Source organism: Melitaea cinxia, chromosome 22 (genome assembly GCF_905220565.1).
Source record: "Melitaea cinxia chromosome 22, ilMelCinx1.1, whole genome shotgun sequence".
Lineage (NCBI taxonomy): Eukaryota > Metazoa > Arthropoda > Insecta > Lepidoptera > Nymphalidae > Melitaea > Melitaea cinxia.
Genome location: NC_059415.1, coordinates 12,947,692 through 12,961,114, shown reverse-complemented (window position 1 = coordinate 12,961,114; position 13,423 = coordinate 12,947,692). Strand labels below are relative to the sequence as shown.

Sequence of the window (13,423 nt, the reverse complement as noted above, 5' to 3'; positions counted from 1 at the left end):
AAAAAGTGGCAAGTGTTTCCATTGAAACAGAGCGATCAGCAATGGAGCTGAGCTGATCAGTCATATTGAGATATACTACTTTTTTTTTATATCTCTAGGTCGACAAACAAGCGTATGGCTCACCTGATGGTAAGCGAAGCATCGCAAGCGTGTTGCCGACCCAATCCCCAACCACGAGCTCTGGTCACCTTACTCACCAACAGGAACACAACACTGCTTGAAAACAGTATTATTTAGCTGTGATCTTCTGTAAGGTCGAGGTACTACCCCAGTCGGGCTGCTCCATATTTTGAGCAGGGAATTCCTGCTGTGCCCTACCTCAGTTAAAGTACTTGACTACCGCCGCGTGTTCTACAGCCTTACAGTGTGTTTCTAACAACTTAGAGCTAGGTGGAGAAAAACAGTAAAAAATTGCGTTTCCATTGACTGGAGCAATATGGAGTAGAGCTGAACTGGACTGTCTTATCTCATAAATATGGAAATTTTTGAGACTATCCCCTCCACTCCACCTTACATCTCGTCATTGGAAACGCACCCTTATAATTAACATCCTGTTAATTTTAGAGCTATCCCAGAAACTGCCTAATATATAAATTTATACTAATTACTGATAGATAAACTAAGTTATTCGATTGGGTTTTTTCTAGACTCTTAGACATTATTTAATCGTGTCCCACATCACAGGAATAGAATAAATAGGATTGTTATCTGATGCTTTTGGATGTTACCCAATACTTATTGATTTTTCTTTTTTATGGAGACGTCTTCGTTGTTAAAAGTTTTTAGACTGGCATGAAAAATTTGCGATTATAAGTAAAATAATTGTTCAATTTTTAGGCAGGAGTATGGCAGAATCTATTGCTGAAGGGGATCCCGGATGTCATGCAGCCAGCCGCGTTTAAACTAGCAATAGTTCTGCGACACACGCCCTCCGAGCTAACTGTGAAGCTGTTAGCGGACCTGTTACACTTACATCCTCAATCTGTAAGTATTAACCCTTCCATATAATCTTACTATTGTAAACATGTTCAAAGTATTTTGTTGACCAGATCTTAATACTTAAAATGTTTACTTTTCCAGCAAGATTTAACAGCATATGTGTTGGCACTTTTGACTGATGATGAAGCGTGGTGTGGCAGTTGCGGTTCCAGTGGTGGTTTACCAGGTAAAAAAAATAGATTTTTTATTGATATGTCTATATCCGCCTGCCCAGCGTGGTGACTATGGGCAAAACACATGAGTTCACGTTATTTTTGGCGTAAACTTGTGGAGGCCTATGTCCAGCAGTGGACTGTATAGGCTGTAGTGATAATGATGATGTCTATATATTTAGTGAATTGCAAAGTATTACAGTAACTGGAAGACCACTCGCCGACCCTACCTCTGACATAGTGATGTTACAATATAACATGTAAATCAGTCTTGATGATATTTTGCATGTTCTTAATTTTATTACTGATAGCTTCTGGGAAGGAACTATTGTTCCAGAATGCGAAATGGACGGTCAGTGTGGCTTTTATATTGGCTATAAATTTTATTTTCATGACATACGTGATCATTGACTCATATAACATAACTTTTTTAAAGAAGTTAAAGATTAAGAAGAAGACGGGCCATTTCGTTTAGGGATTGAAATCGCTCTATAGTGCACGAACTTGTCCCCAGGCGTATCGGGAGCCGTGGCGACGGGCGGGGCTCCGATGAGAGACCTTCAGTTGTTCGGAGACTGCGAGCTGGCCGTGCTGGCCGCCTCGCGCGAGGAGTACGACGCGCACGCCAAGCTGGTGCGCGCCGAGTACGCCGCGCTCGCGCACGACAACTACGTCGAGCTGCGGCTCAAGGTGACCGACCGACCGACAGACTGGCCGACACGCTGACCGACTGGCCGCCTCGCGCGAGGAGTACGACGCGCACGCCAAGCTGGTGCGCGCCGAGTACGCCGCGCTCGCGCACGACAACTACGTCGAGCTGCGGCTCAAGGTGACCGACCGACCGACAGACTGGCCGACACGCTGACCGACTGGCCGCCTCGCGCGAGGAGTACGACTATCGACCGACTGAGTGAATGACGTACACGTTCTTAAAATCACTGCGTTGGTTGCTAACTTAACTAAGCCAATTTGCTGGTAGTGTATCTGCTGAAAAAGGGACCATTACAATTTTATTAAAACATTTTCAATTCACATTGCGTATTAAATACAATGAAGTGGATAGACGTTCCTTCTCTTTAAAACTTAAAATAATAAATAATAATTAATGATCCTTTTTTGTTTTAGATTCTGAACCAATTCAATCAAATTCCAAAACTCTACAATACAGTAGAGTTCGAGGGTTTCGAGGCAGCTGCGAGGGAAAATATCGAAAGGGAGATCTGCACTCTCAGGGAGCATCTGTTGACCGGAAGACACGAATAGCGCCGGTTTTTCACTTACGACTCGGACGATTCAGTCAGTTGAATCGCCGAACCGTAGTGAATCGAAATTCATAGAACTATGCGAGTTAGTGACTGAGTCATAGAAGTGGTGTGTGATTTTAGTTCCGAGGTGATTCACATTAGAAAACTTATTTTTGTCATAGCTAGATAGTTGATTAGTGTTAGGGAAATCTGTCAAGGTTAAGGCTGACATTTGTCTGGATTTCTGTTTTTTTGACCTTACTTTTGGTAAGTAGCCCAAGAACGTTCAGTTTTTACTCCTTCTCTTTATAAAAGTTGGACATTTTTTTCAGCAGAGATTCCGGGTTTCTCTGCATTTGTTCTTACTTTTGGTCTTCCGGGAGACTAGTTCACTTACTGATGTCCAGATAAAACAATGGATATTGTTTTAATCTAGAGAAAACTGACGTATCCTACATCGCGATATCAAAGTTAACAGAGCGATTAAATATATATACAAGACCCCGACAACAACCGTCAGTGAGTTAGCCCACCAGACACGACACCCGTCTGGCCGGAGGATCCTCCTTTTCCACTGGTGGATGAGGACCTTTACACCGATGTTCCTCACACACCCTCAAAGAGGGTTCCTCTTATTGGGCAATATCTTTCTGGTACAACCTTGCTAAAGTCACAAATTTTGCCACAATGATAGGGTGAATATTTAGAGCATAGTCTACTAAATATACGTAAAAATCAATTTGCCAATGGCATCGGATAACTTTAAGTCTATTACTGTAATATGAAAAACTTTTTTTTCTTAACAATATTTTACCAGACTGAAAACAGATTAAAAATCAAATCATTATTAGTGTTTTAGTGTGGATCAGCTCTTGACATTTTATTTTAATTATGTTCATTTCAATCATTTTATAGTGATACTGTGTTTGTGTTGGAGAGTTAGTGACTACTAAATTTTAATTCAGTGACATGTAATTTTTACTTTTTATGTTTATACACTACTTTTGGTAGATTAGTTATTTTTGTAGTTGTTAAGTGTTATAGTGATAATGAAATGATTTTTCCATCTTTATATTTGAAGTGTAACACTGCTCAATAAGTGGGCAAATAAATATAAAGCATTGGAGTGTATAAAATACTTGAAATCCCTTTTACTTGAAGAGATAAGCGTACTTGAAATCCCTCTATAAGCGGTACGCTTTATCATTCAAATCACATCAAGACTGCCAACAAAAGTAAATAAAATTACTTGTATTGAGTAAAAGCACGCCTTATAAAATACAAATCTTTTTACATTTGATATGTAGAGATGTTGACTTAAATGTGTAGCGGGCTACCGCCAGCGCGACAGCCAGTGCTGTGACCAATGCGCCATCGCGTCGTCTGTATGATATGAATTTACTAGTGTTGCTGTTCGCTAGATGCCGTGTTCTAAGAAGCTTTTAAATTTGATTACGCCAATATTAAATTGTAAAAAATAGGGTTTAAAACAAATATAATTAATATCAACTTGAGCATTTTAGTTAGGTATTTATTAAATTAAAAAAAAAAAAAAAAGTTTGTGTATCAGCTCCAGAATGTGACTGGAGTTTACTCCTCATTATTGTCTTCAAAATGCTTTATATTCAAAAATTAAAATGTTCTATTAATAATAATAATAATACTTTATTTCAGACTAGATTTTAAGTCCATATTGGGTTAACAACAAAATATTTAGAATAAAAAACAAAACAAAATTAAATTAAAAAATCAATAAGTAAAAATAAAATTAAATGAAGTAAAAGTAAAAGCAAAAATCAAAAACATTCAAAAATTTCAAATTCAAAAAATTTTAAAAACTAAAAAAAAAATCTAATTATTATAAACGTCAGCGTCAGATGTCTCACACGTTTTCACTCCCCATATTTCATACTATGAGCTTTATATTCTTTTTAAGGAGTAAACTCCAAAAAATATTTGATAAAATATGATAAAGTTAATTTTATTTGTGATTCCTAAATTTAAGCTTGTTACTAAACATTAGCTAGCATTAGTAATATAATTATACAGATCATTTAAAAGTGTAATACTATACCCAAGAGTTAAGGTAAGTACCCGTGTTATAGTGTTGCTAGCTTTAAATAATTAATGTTGACATTTTAAACCTTTATTTACATTGTGTCTTAAAATGTATTTTAAGCTAAGTTCCTATATCCAAAAAGCTATCCGTTCTGCTAACCAACATGATAAAAATTGAAGGTTTCATGTAAAACTAATGGTTTTTTAGTATTGGAACTTGACCTCTGATGAACTTTATAGGTTGCTTTCCATTTGCACAAAAAGTGATGTTGTGTAATGCAGTGTTCGACAAAGCGCTTTACATCAAAGACACGGTTGAACACAGGTGTACACTGTTCGACACTCTAAATTCGTGTTCTACACTGTCAGTGTTTTACAAAATATTTTAAAATTTCGTTACAATAATTGAATTATTACTTAATAAAATGTATGTTGTGAGTAAATATATTCGTTTCAGTCACTTATAGGCCATGTTCGATAAATTCAATTACTTAAAAATTATGGTTGATTAAAATAATTATTATTAAACAAAATTTAAATTTTTTATTACCCTTCTTCTTCTTGTGATATTACTATAACTTATTGAAAGGCTATGTTTGTAAATTAAATATTGATTAAAACCGATAAAAATTACCTCTAGTGTTATTTTCAAACGCTACACTTCGTTTTAATGCTCTAACACCTGTCAATGTCAATGTTAATGTTTGGCAGCGTTGCGCATGGTAACGCAAAGACCCGAACGAAACACAAGACGTGCTAGTAAATGGAAAGCAACCTTAATCTTTATGTACCTATCCACTTATCACTAGTGTTGCTAGATATTTTAAATGTAGTTTTAAGATATAGTTGCACTTGGCATTTTACTGTTTGTATTAAATATCAAAATATGTATGTAATAAATTACATAAACTTTATTAGAATAAGTATCAATATTTGATTACATGTTACATGTCATGCACACACTAATCACAATGGAAAAGATTGAACATAACCGTTTATTTTGTTTTAACATAATGCCCGGTTATATATTTCGTGATAATTATTTTGTTCTCTTCAGTGTGATTCTACTTTGGCCCTCTTTATACTTTATATTGTAACATATTGTATCATAACGCTGCTGGATTGCCTAGTTAAATAAATAATTATCTAAAGGCTAATGAGTGTTAAATTTGGCAGCTTATCATGTCTTCTATTGGATCTGATATTATTCTGCTGCTATTATTGTAAGGCGTTTTAGTAATCTATTAATTATTTGGTATTATTTTTTAAATAAAATTTTGACTAGTGTGTTAAAGTATGATAACACCTTCTAACAATTAACAGTTAGGGTAGGTTTCAACAGTTGTGGATAACTCTATCTAACGGATGACAATACAAATAGACTTTGACAACGGGAGGTAGAGAAGGCCAGTAGGACCTGTTTCTCCTCAATTAATAAACTAAAACTTTAAGATTAATTAATATCTCACAATTATACTGAAAATCAATGCTAAAAGAATAATATATCAAACCCTATTATTTGTCAGATACTGTCATCCCTCAAATAGCGTTATTCACAACTGATGCAACAGGTCCTTAATGTCGAAGCTGCTGTATTGAATAGATTTATTATTATTATTATTTTACTGTAATGTTGTAAAAATTAAATTGATAAGAGCTGTGATTTTACTATCGACAATTTTTTTTTTTGTGTTGTTCTGCTTATATTTAAGTGAGCATAATTTACGTAAGGGTTTTAAAATGTTTATAACTGCTATTTCAGTATATTGCCATTTTTTTTTTTCGTTAATTATAAATTATTTACAACGACCTGCATTATAAAATTTTTACCATAAATTATGTAAAAAAAATTAAATTCCTACATTTACATCGCGTTAATTGTAGTTATTTACTCTATGATTGAATTGATGTACCATAGGTATGATAAAGTATGCAAATTAAAATATATGTACGGGATATCTTTGATCAAATTAGCTTCAATTTATAAATTGTATGACGTAGTACCGCTTCGTTTATAATTGTAGCTAATTCATTGTCTTTCTGCTATTTATAGAAATAAAGAATATTTTCTGTAATTCTTGTTTTATTTTACATAATCTCTTTTAGGAATAAGTTCGCCCTTGCCAAGTTCCTATATTATTATGACTATTGTAAAATTTACTTAGTGCAATAAAGAATATATATATTATTATTTTGTAAGTTTTTATTTTTTTAAGATACCTATGTACTTTAACTCTTATGCACAATAAAGTATATTTCTTCTTCTTTTTCATTCACTAATAACCTTATAAAACAATAATAAGAAAACAATAAAACCTAATTAAATGTCGTCAAAACATATTCACATTAGAATCTTACAATATTTATGTCTCTCACTCGCATGCAAAATGAATCATCATCTATCGCAGTCCATTGCTGGACATCCGCCTCCATAAGTTCGTACTAAAAATGACGTAAACTCATGTGTTTTGCCCATAGTCATCACGCTGGGCAGGCGGGTTGGTGATCGCAGGGCTGGCTTTGTCGCACCGAAGACGCTCTTCGGCTTGTGTATTTCAAAGCCAGCAGTTGGATGGTTATCCCGCCATCAGTCGGCTTTTTAAGTTCCAAGGTGATAGTGGAACTGTGTTATAACTTAGTCGATTCTTACGACACCCACAAGAAGAGAGGCGGAGGCTATATTCTTTACTGCCGTAGCCACACTAGTAATTTCCAACCAAAATTTATCTGCAGTATATATTTTATACCGATTTTTTTGCCGATACTATTATTTATACTTAATAACTAATATAATAATAATGAAAACAATAATTTTCAGTTCATCAACTTATATAGATATTTTCTTTTTATGAATATTAGTTAATATATTAATTTAATTTAATTTATTCTCATAATTTAGTGTTAATTTTTTAGATCATAGAATGAATTCTCTATTGCAACAGATTATAGCAAACATCTACAGAGCATGTATCGGCAATTGCCAATCGGCATAACCCGATAACCGGCAATCGGCAGAAGCATACTTGACACCCCTATATATTCTGTATCTGTGAATTCTGGAAAAATTATCTAAATATGGCGTACTGTTCAGTCTTATTAAAACTTTACTAATTAGAAAAAGTTGTCATTATTAGAAAAATCATTTCGTGTAGGAAAGGTTTAGTTGTCAGGATTTTCTGTTAAAGGATAGTTTACGCAGGTAAACATACATAACGTAAGGATAAAGGTTTTCTTCGTCGTTACTCTTAGGTCTCTTTGGATGTTCGAAACCTGGGATCAACATCAGGGGTGTGTGAGTACTTTCATTTCATTATGTGTGATTTTCGCAGGCCTTTGCGATGTCGTGGAGAGGGCGAGACGAGCGTACGTCCCGCTGGGGCGAGATCAGACCCCGTTCTCCCGTGTGGGAAAACCGTCGCAGCGCTAGCCCCGATAGAAGTAGGCAGTCGTCACCGCGCGATCGTCAGAGAGACCGTCGCGAACGTCACGATAGGTACGATCGTGAGCGTCGCGATCGAGATCGCGAATCCGATCGCTACAACCGCCGCGATCGCTACGATAAGTCACGTGATCGTGACCGCGACAGGCGTCGGTCGCCTCGTCGCTACGACGACAAAGATATGCCCCTAGCACCCTCACCGCCCACTATCAGCGGCGAATTTGATAAATGTGCCGAATCTTTGTCTAGCAGTCGTTCAGACAGTCGAGAACGGCAAGATAATGTGGAAAATTTTGATAATAAATATGACAGAGAGAAACATGACGACAATCAGGCTGTAAACGCATCTCCCGGTGATTGGTTTTGTAAATGTGGTTCGTATAACTTCAAAAGACGGCAAGTGTGCTATCGACGTAATTGCCAGGGTAAGAGATCAGAAGGGGTAGTGTATGGGGGTGATTCGGAACGGGGAAACGCGGGTGAGTCTAATTCGGGAATAACAAAGAGATTGTTATTTAGGAGGCTTGATGCTCTTACTACTGAAGAGAAAATCTTAGAGGCTATTAAAGATTCATGTTCAAAGGCCGTATTAGATTCCATCGCCGGTATAACTATTGGTCGAGAAACCTTAACAGGAGCATCTAAATGTCTTGCGTATATTAATTTTAATTCAATAGCTGATTCGACAGCTGCTCATTCTGAATTAGTTTCTTTAGATCCTCCATTAAAGATAGATGGTCGAGAAGTACTCATAACATTTTATAATGAGCCACAGAAAGCACAAAAACCAGTCAATCCCAATGCAGAATATTCAAATTATTACGCTCAAATGACCAATTATAACACTCAAGCGTTGTCTGAGGCAGATAGGGTCAATGCTGCCGCAGCGGTGGCTCAGTCTGCTATCTCTGCTGCTCAGGCTCGGCAAATGGCCTGGACTCCTGTCTCCGTTCCAGTATTTGTTGCTTCCACAGCTCAGGCTACTCCTGCCGCTAACATTCCTACTGGTGACGGTAAAACTGTCTACAATCCCCCAGACGTGAGAACATTTATGTATGATGAGACATCAGGCTATTATTACGATCCAGCCACAGGATTATACTACGATGGAAATACTCAATACTTTTTCAACAGTCAGACCTCTCAGTATATGTATTGGGACGCTACTAGCTCTACATATATTGCTGCCTCACAAAATTCAACTAATTCAGATCAACCTAAGTTACAGAACCCTCCACAGCCAAACGCAGATAATACAATAACTAAAGAGCCCGAGGAAAGGAAAAAGAAAGATAAGGAAGATAAAGTAAAAGTGGCTAAAAAGATAGCAAAAGATATGGAAAGGTGGGCTCGTACATTGAATCAAAAGAAAGAGAATGCTAAGAGTAATATTGTTATGGAACAACCGCTCGATACTGCAGCTAGCAAGGGGTCTGCTGATATAGGTTTTTCAGTCTTAGGAGCTGGACCCTCATTAACCCATGTTAGAGAATTATCACCTCCGCCAATCAACACTGATGATTTCCTTATGAAAAAGCCAGAAATGAACATATTTGACAGTGATGAAGGCATCATAGATTGGTCAAAACTTACGTGCTTGATTTGTAAGAGAAAGTTCCCCTCAAGTGATGTGTTGACAAAGCATAAAACCTTATCAGATTTGCACAAGCAAAATCTTGTAGATTATAGAAAGAAAAATGATTTGTTGCCTCAAACGAATGGATATAGAGACAGGGCGGCAGAGAGACGTATGAAGTTTGGTGAAGACGACCCTCCCCCAATTAGGAAACGATATGAACCATCAGAAGTTCAAACTCCTATGGTATCTCATCCCCCTCCGTCGGTAGTTGACACTATTGGAGGTAAAATGTTGCAAAAGATGGGCTGGTCTGAGGGTCGGGGTCTCGGTAAAGAGGAGCAAGGGAGAATAGCTCCAATCGAGGCAGAGCAAAGACCAAGTTTAGCTGGTCTAGGTCAAAAAAGGGGTATTTACACTCCCATACCAGGGCTGACGTATAGAGACACAGTGAAGAAACTAATGATAGCGAGATATAAGGAGGTTGTAGGGCAAGAGGAAGGAAACAAATAGGTGGGTTCATTTTTATATTTTACTGCTCATACTTTTCTGTTGCAGGTTCTTTGGCTCGAGGTCAGTATTTTGTATAGAAAATAAAACTAAAGTGTTATTATATTTTGTATGAAATTTACTTATTTATAAAGATACATACATACAGTCATACGTATACAGTATACGTAATTCTAGTTGATTTACATAAGCTTATGAATAAACTTTTCAAGTATGTCAGTCTCTAAGCTAGCACCAACTTGAAACAGTGATTTAGTTATAATAATTTTAGGCATCGATTTTTAAGCATTTATAATAAGACCAAATCTAGATATATTTTTCTTACTGAATGTAAGCAAATTCTTGAAACCAAGGAAATTGTTTTTAATAAAGGAAGAAAATAAATATATTAACTGCAACACTTTCTGGACGTAACGCCTAGAATGGCTGTTTGGGTAATTTGGTTTTGGTCAGTTGTGGCCACTTAAGACACTGTCTAATCGTTTGATTCTGTGTTCACTACACTAGATATGGCGTCGCAAGCTCCAAAGGGCCAGCCCTTAAAGATGTGCCCGGCTAACATCTGGTGAGTTTTTTTTTTTATGAAGATGTCATTACAATTTCATTCAAACCATTTTTCCCCACAGGTGATTACGACAAATTGAATATGGCGTCCGACGATGTAATCTGTGTTTTTTTTTTTTACAGCGGCATTTCATTTTTTATTTTACAGATATCAGTTACAAGTCAGTTTGTAATATTTTAATGTTTTGATTTTTTTTTGTTTTTGCTAAATTTTTAGTTCTACATAAGCAGACTTGTAACTCATAAAATGCTATGTTTATCGTTAATGCATCAAACATGGCAGTCAATTAGAACTCTCAAAGCTTAGAATAATAACGCATATTCTAAGTCTCACAGTAACCTAGTATGACAGAAGTGTAGCGCTTTCTTTAGATCATTCAGCAACGAAACTGGGAATTTTGTGGACTTACGAACTTTAGAAACTTAGTTGGACATTATTGTTATCACGAACTGTGATATTTTGTGTGTGACATTATGAAGAAAAAGTGATTGTGAACTTGACGTACAATACAGTTTACTTACGAATGTGACCATTTATATTACAGAACCAGCCGGCGGCGGACTGCGTGCCAAACAAAGTTCAATTTTATTAATTTGAATAAAGCATTAAAATATAAATATAAAAGCTGTCAAAAATAAAAACAGTGATTTAAATACATATTTTATAATCATTATCAGTTTTATAAGTTTTTTTTTAATTAAGAATATTTTAAAAATTATCAAGTGTTTCAGTATATTTAGAGAAGTCTTGTTTATTTTATTATAAATAAAAGTATATACTTATTAATATCCTGTGGAAGTTGCTTGCATTTTATGGTTCATTTAAATAAAATAGCGTACAAAGCTCGATAAATTTGGTGTATATTTTTAATTTTTTTATATTGAAATTGCTAATTTTATCTGTGACCAGAGGTTGCGCGTGTTTTTGTTTTTAATAGAATATACTTTTTATGTATAATTGTCTATATCTATTATATAAATATATGCACATGTTTCTAATATCTGTACGCTAAAGAAATTTGGTAAATGTTTGGTTAAAATAAAGAATTTATTATTACATATTTAATTATGTATTTCTAAAAAATTTTAATATATTAGTAAAGAAAAGAAAAGTATTTCGGGATTCGTTAACAAGGGAATTTTTCCCGATGTGTTTATAAATTAGCACACAATTATTTATAAGATAAGCGTATGAATTAGGATTGATTAGATTTAGTGTAAATATTGATTATTAGACGTAATTAGAATTAAACGATTTGTACTACGGTCTTAATTATAGTATTAATTGTTTTCTTGTGTTTCATTTGTAATATCTCATCTAATTTTTGATTTAGATATTTTTTAATTGTGTTGACTTGTCTAGGTATGAAAATATTTCAAACTAGCTGACCCGGCGAACTTCGTATCGCCTAACACAAACTTTATCGTATGGTATTAAAGTTCAAATTGACTTTTAAGTATTATCACAAATCTTTTGTATGGGAGTATAGAAAAGTCTTGTTTTTAGACTTTTTCAGGAAATTTAATTTTTGTTTTTTTTGAATTTTTCTCTCCGTAAGAACCATCCTCGTACTTCAAGGAACATTTTAAAAAAAGAATTAGCGAAATCGGTCCAACCGTTCTCGAGTTTTGCGCTTAGCAACAACACATTTTGCGATTCATTTTTATATATAAGAAGATGGTCTGATTACAGATTATAAATTTTTTTTTTGGGAAGCCCAATTTTTAACAAGTTCAATGTCTATTAATATTTTTTGCATTAGTTTAAAATAGGGTTGCTTCTTAGTATTTTATATAATAAAAGAAAAAAGATAGAATGAAAAGAAAGCTTTTTTATTCTGCGATTGTTTTTCATTTATCATTAACGTTTAACAGTTTTTTTTTTTTGGAAATTCTAACTTCCTCTATATGTGGAGTAACCATAGGGGCTCAGCAGTAACGGGATGTGGTAGTGTTCGTCATCTTTTGTTTTGAAAACAATCTGAAACAATAATACAAACTGTAATACCCATTAAAATGTCTTTGAAATACCGTACCATAGGTACCATTAAATACAATATTCAAATATACTTAAGAATAACTTTATTACTAATCTATTTTACTTGTGACAATCACAGATATTTTAAATTTTATAACTTGATAATTAAAGAGACCAAACTTTATTTTGTAAGTCTGAGGATTGTGACATTACTGTGCTGATAATTATATAAGTATAAAGTTGGAATTTAAAAGCCTATCGAAATAAAAAAAAAAAAAAAAAAAAACGAAATCCCAAAGTTTTAAACTACAGATGTAATTTTGGAATGTCAACAAAAGTTTTGTAACTTATTGTCAATTATGTATTTATTATTTGGGGTTAATGTGCTAAAACTTACATACCTCAACATAAGGATAAAGGGTTTCTATATTGCTTCTGCTGTAATGATCTTCAACGTTGAATTTTAGCTTATAAGTTCCTGCACCCATAGAATCTTTCGAAAAAGGAAACTGTATCCTCCCATCGCTAGACGTCACTGTGTTATGCCATAAAGTCCAGTCGTTGTCCTTTTTCTTGTATAATTCCACGAATACTCCTGCAGCCGGTCTACCAGTTGAGATATCTAACACGTGAGAGGATAGTACCGGTCGAGACATTGTCACGATATATGTGTTGTCACTACCAGAGTTGGTCATATAAGAGATGAACGCAAGTTCGAGAGGTCAAGCGATAATGAGTTGGGGCGCGACAGTACTGTATATATTAATTGCTTACATAATAAAGTTTTGTTCAGAATAACGTCGTCGTTAGTTTTTTTTTAAATAATTATGTAATTAACATAATTAGATTCATTTACAAATTATGATTTTAAGAAATTGCCTATTTAATGTCGTTTTTTTTTTT

The 13,423-nt window shown here is 34.8% G+C and overlaps 3 protein-coding genes across 5 annotated transcripts; 2 read left to right on the top strand and 1 right to left on the bottom strand.

The window, feature by feature from the left end:
• Positions 1 to 882: 882 nt before the first annotated feature.
• LOC123664483 lies at positions 883 to 2,414 on the top strand. 2 transcript variants are annotated; one of them, XM_045599021.1, is made up of 4 exons: positions 883 to 985; positions 1,076 to 1,153; positions 1,666 to 1,841; positions 2,277 to 2,414. In XM_045599021.1, the coding sequence occupies exons 1-4, from the start codon at positions 883 to 885 to the stop codon at positions 2,412 to 2,414; spliced, it is 495 nt and encodes a 164-aa protein (XP_045454977.1). The 2 variants fall into 2 exon arrangements, 1 of the variants encoding a protein (XP_045454977.1); XR_006744824.1 differs by lacking the exons at positions 883 to 985; positions 2,277 to 2,414 and having other exon boundaries at positions 1,081 to 1,165; positions 1,666 to 1,737.
• Positions 2,415 to 7,791: 5,377 nt separating this feature from the next.
• Positions 7,792 to 11,832, top strand: LOC123664581 (RNA-binding protein 5-A-like). Of its 2 annotated transcripts, XR_006744849.1 has the most exons (3): positions 7,792 to 9,981; positions 10,486 to 10,543; positions 11,088 to 11,832. XR_006744849.1 is itself a non-coding variant. In XM_045599104.1 (2 exons), exon 1 carries the CDS (start codon positions 7,792 to 7,794, stop codon positions 9,979 to 9,981), a length of 2,190 nt encoding a protein of 729 aa, XP_045455060.1. In that variant the 3' UTR covers positions 10,486 to 11,832. The 2 variants fall into 2 exon arrangements, 1 of the variants encoding a protein (XP_045455060.1); XM_045599104.1 differs by having other exon boundaries at positions 10,486 to 11,832.
• A 563-nt stretch (positions 11,833 to 12,395) lies between these two features.
• LOC123664553 (probable 5-hydroxyisourate hydrolase R09H10.3) lies at positions 12,396 to 13,283 on the bottom strand. The gene is made up of 2 exons (XM_045599084.1): positions 12,922 to 13,283; positions 12,396 to 12,523 (listed from the first exon to the last, which is right to left on the bottom strand). The coding sequence occupies exons 1-2, from the start codon at positions 13,213 to 13,215 to the stop codon at positions 12,437 to 12,439; spliced, it is 381 nt and encodes a 126-aa protein (XP_045455040.1). The 5' UTR covers positions 13,216 to 13,283; the 3' UTR covers positions 12,396 to 12,436.
• Positions 13,284 to 13,423: the final 140 nt, after the last annotated feature.

Bases quoted from the DNA above. Each gene is read 5' to 3' on its own strand.
- LOC123664553 (XM_045599084.1), bottom strand. From the start codon at position 13,215: ATGACCAACTCTGGTAGTGACAACACATATATCGTGACAATGTCTCGA. The intron at 12,524-12,921 runs GTATGTAAGTTT...TTATTGTTTCAG, and splicing joins CCCTTTATCCTTATGTTGAG to ATTGTTTTCAAAACAAAAGA.
- LOC123664581 (XM_045599104.1), top strand. From the start codon at position 7,792: ATGTCGTGGAGAGGGCGAGACGAGCGTACGTCCCGCTGGGGCGAGATC.
- LOC123664483 (XM_045599021.1), top strand. From the start codon at position 883: ATGCAGCCAGCCGCGTTTAAACTAGCAATAGTTCTGCGACACACGCCC. The intron at 1,154-1,665 runs GTGGTTTACCAG...ACTTGTCCCCAG, and splicing joins TGGCAGTTGCGGTTCCAGTG to GCGTATCGGGAGCCGTGGCG. The intron at 1,842-2,276 runs GTGACCGACCGA...TTTTTGTTTTAG, and splicing joins ACGTCGAGCTGCGGCTCAAG to ATTCTGAACCAATTCAATCA.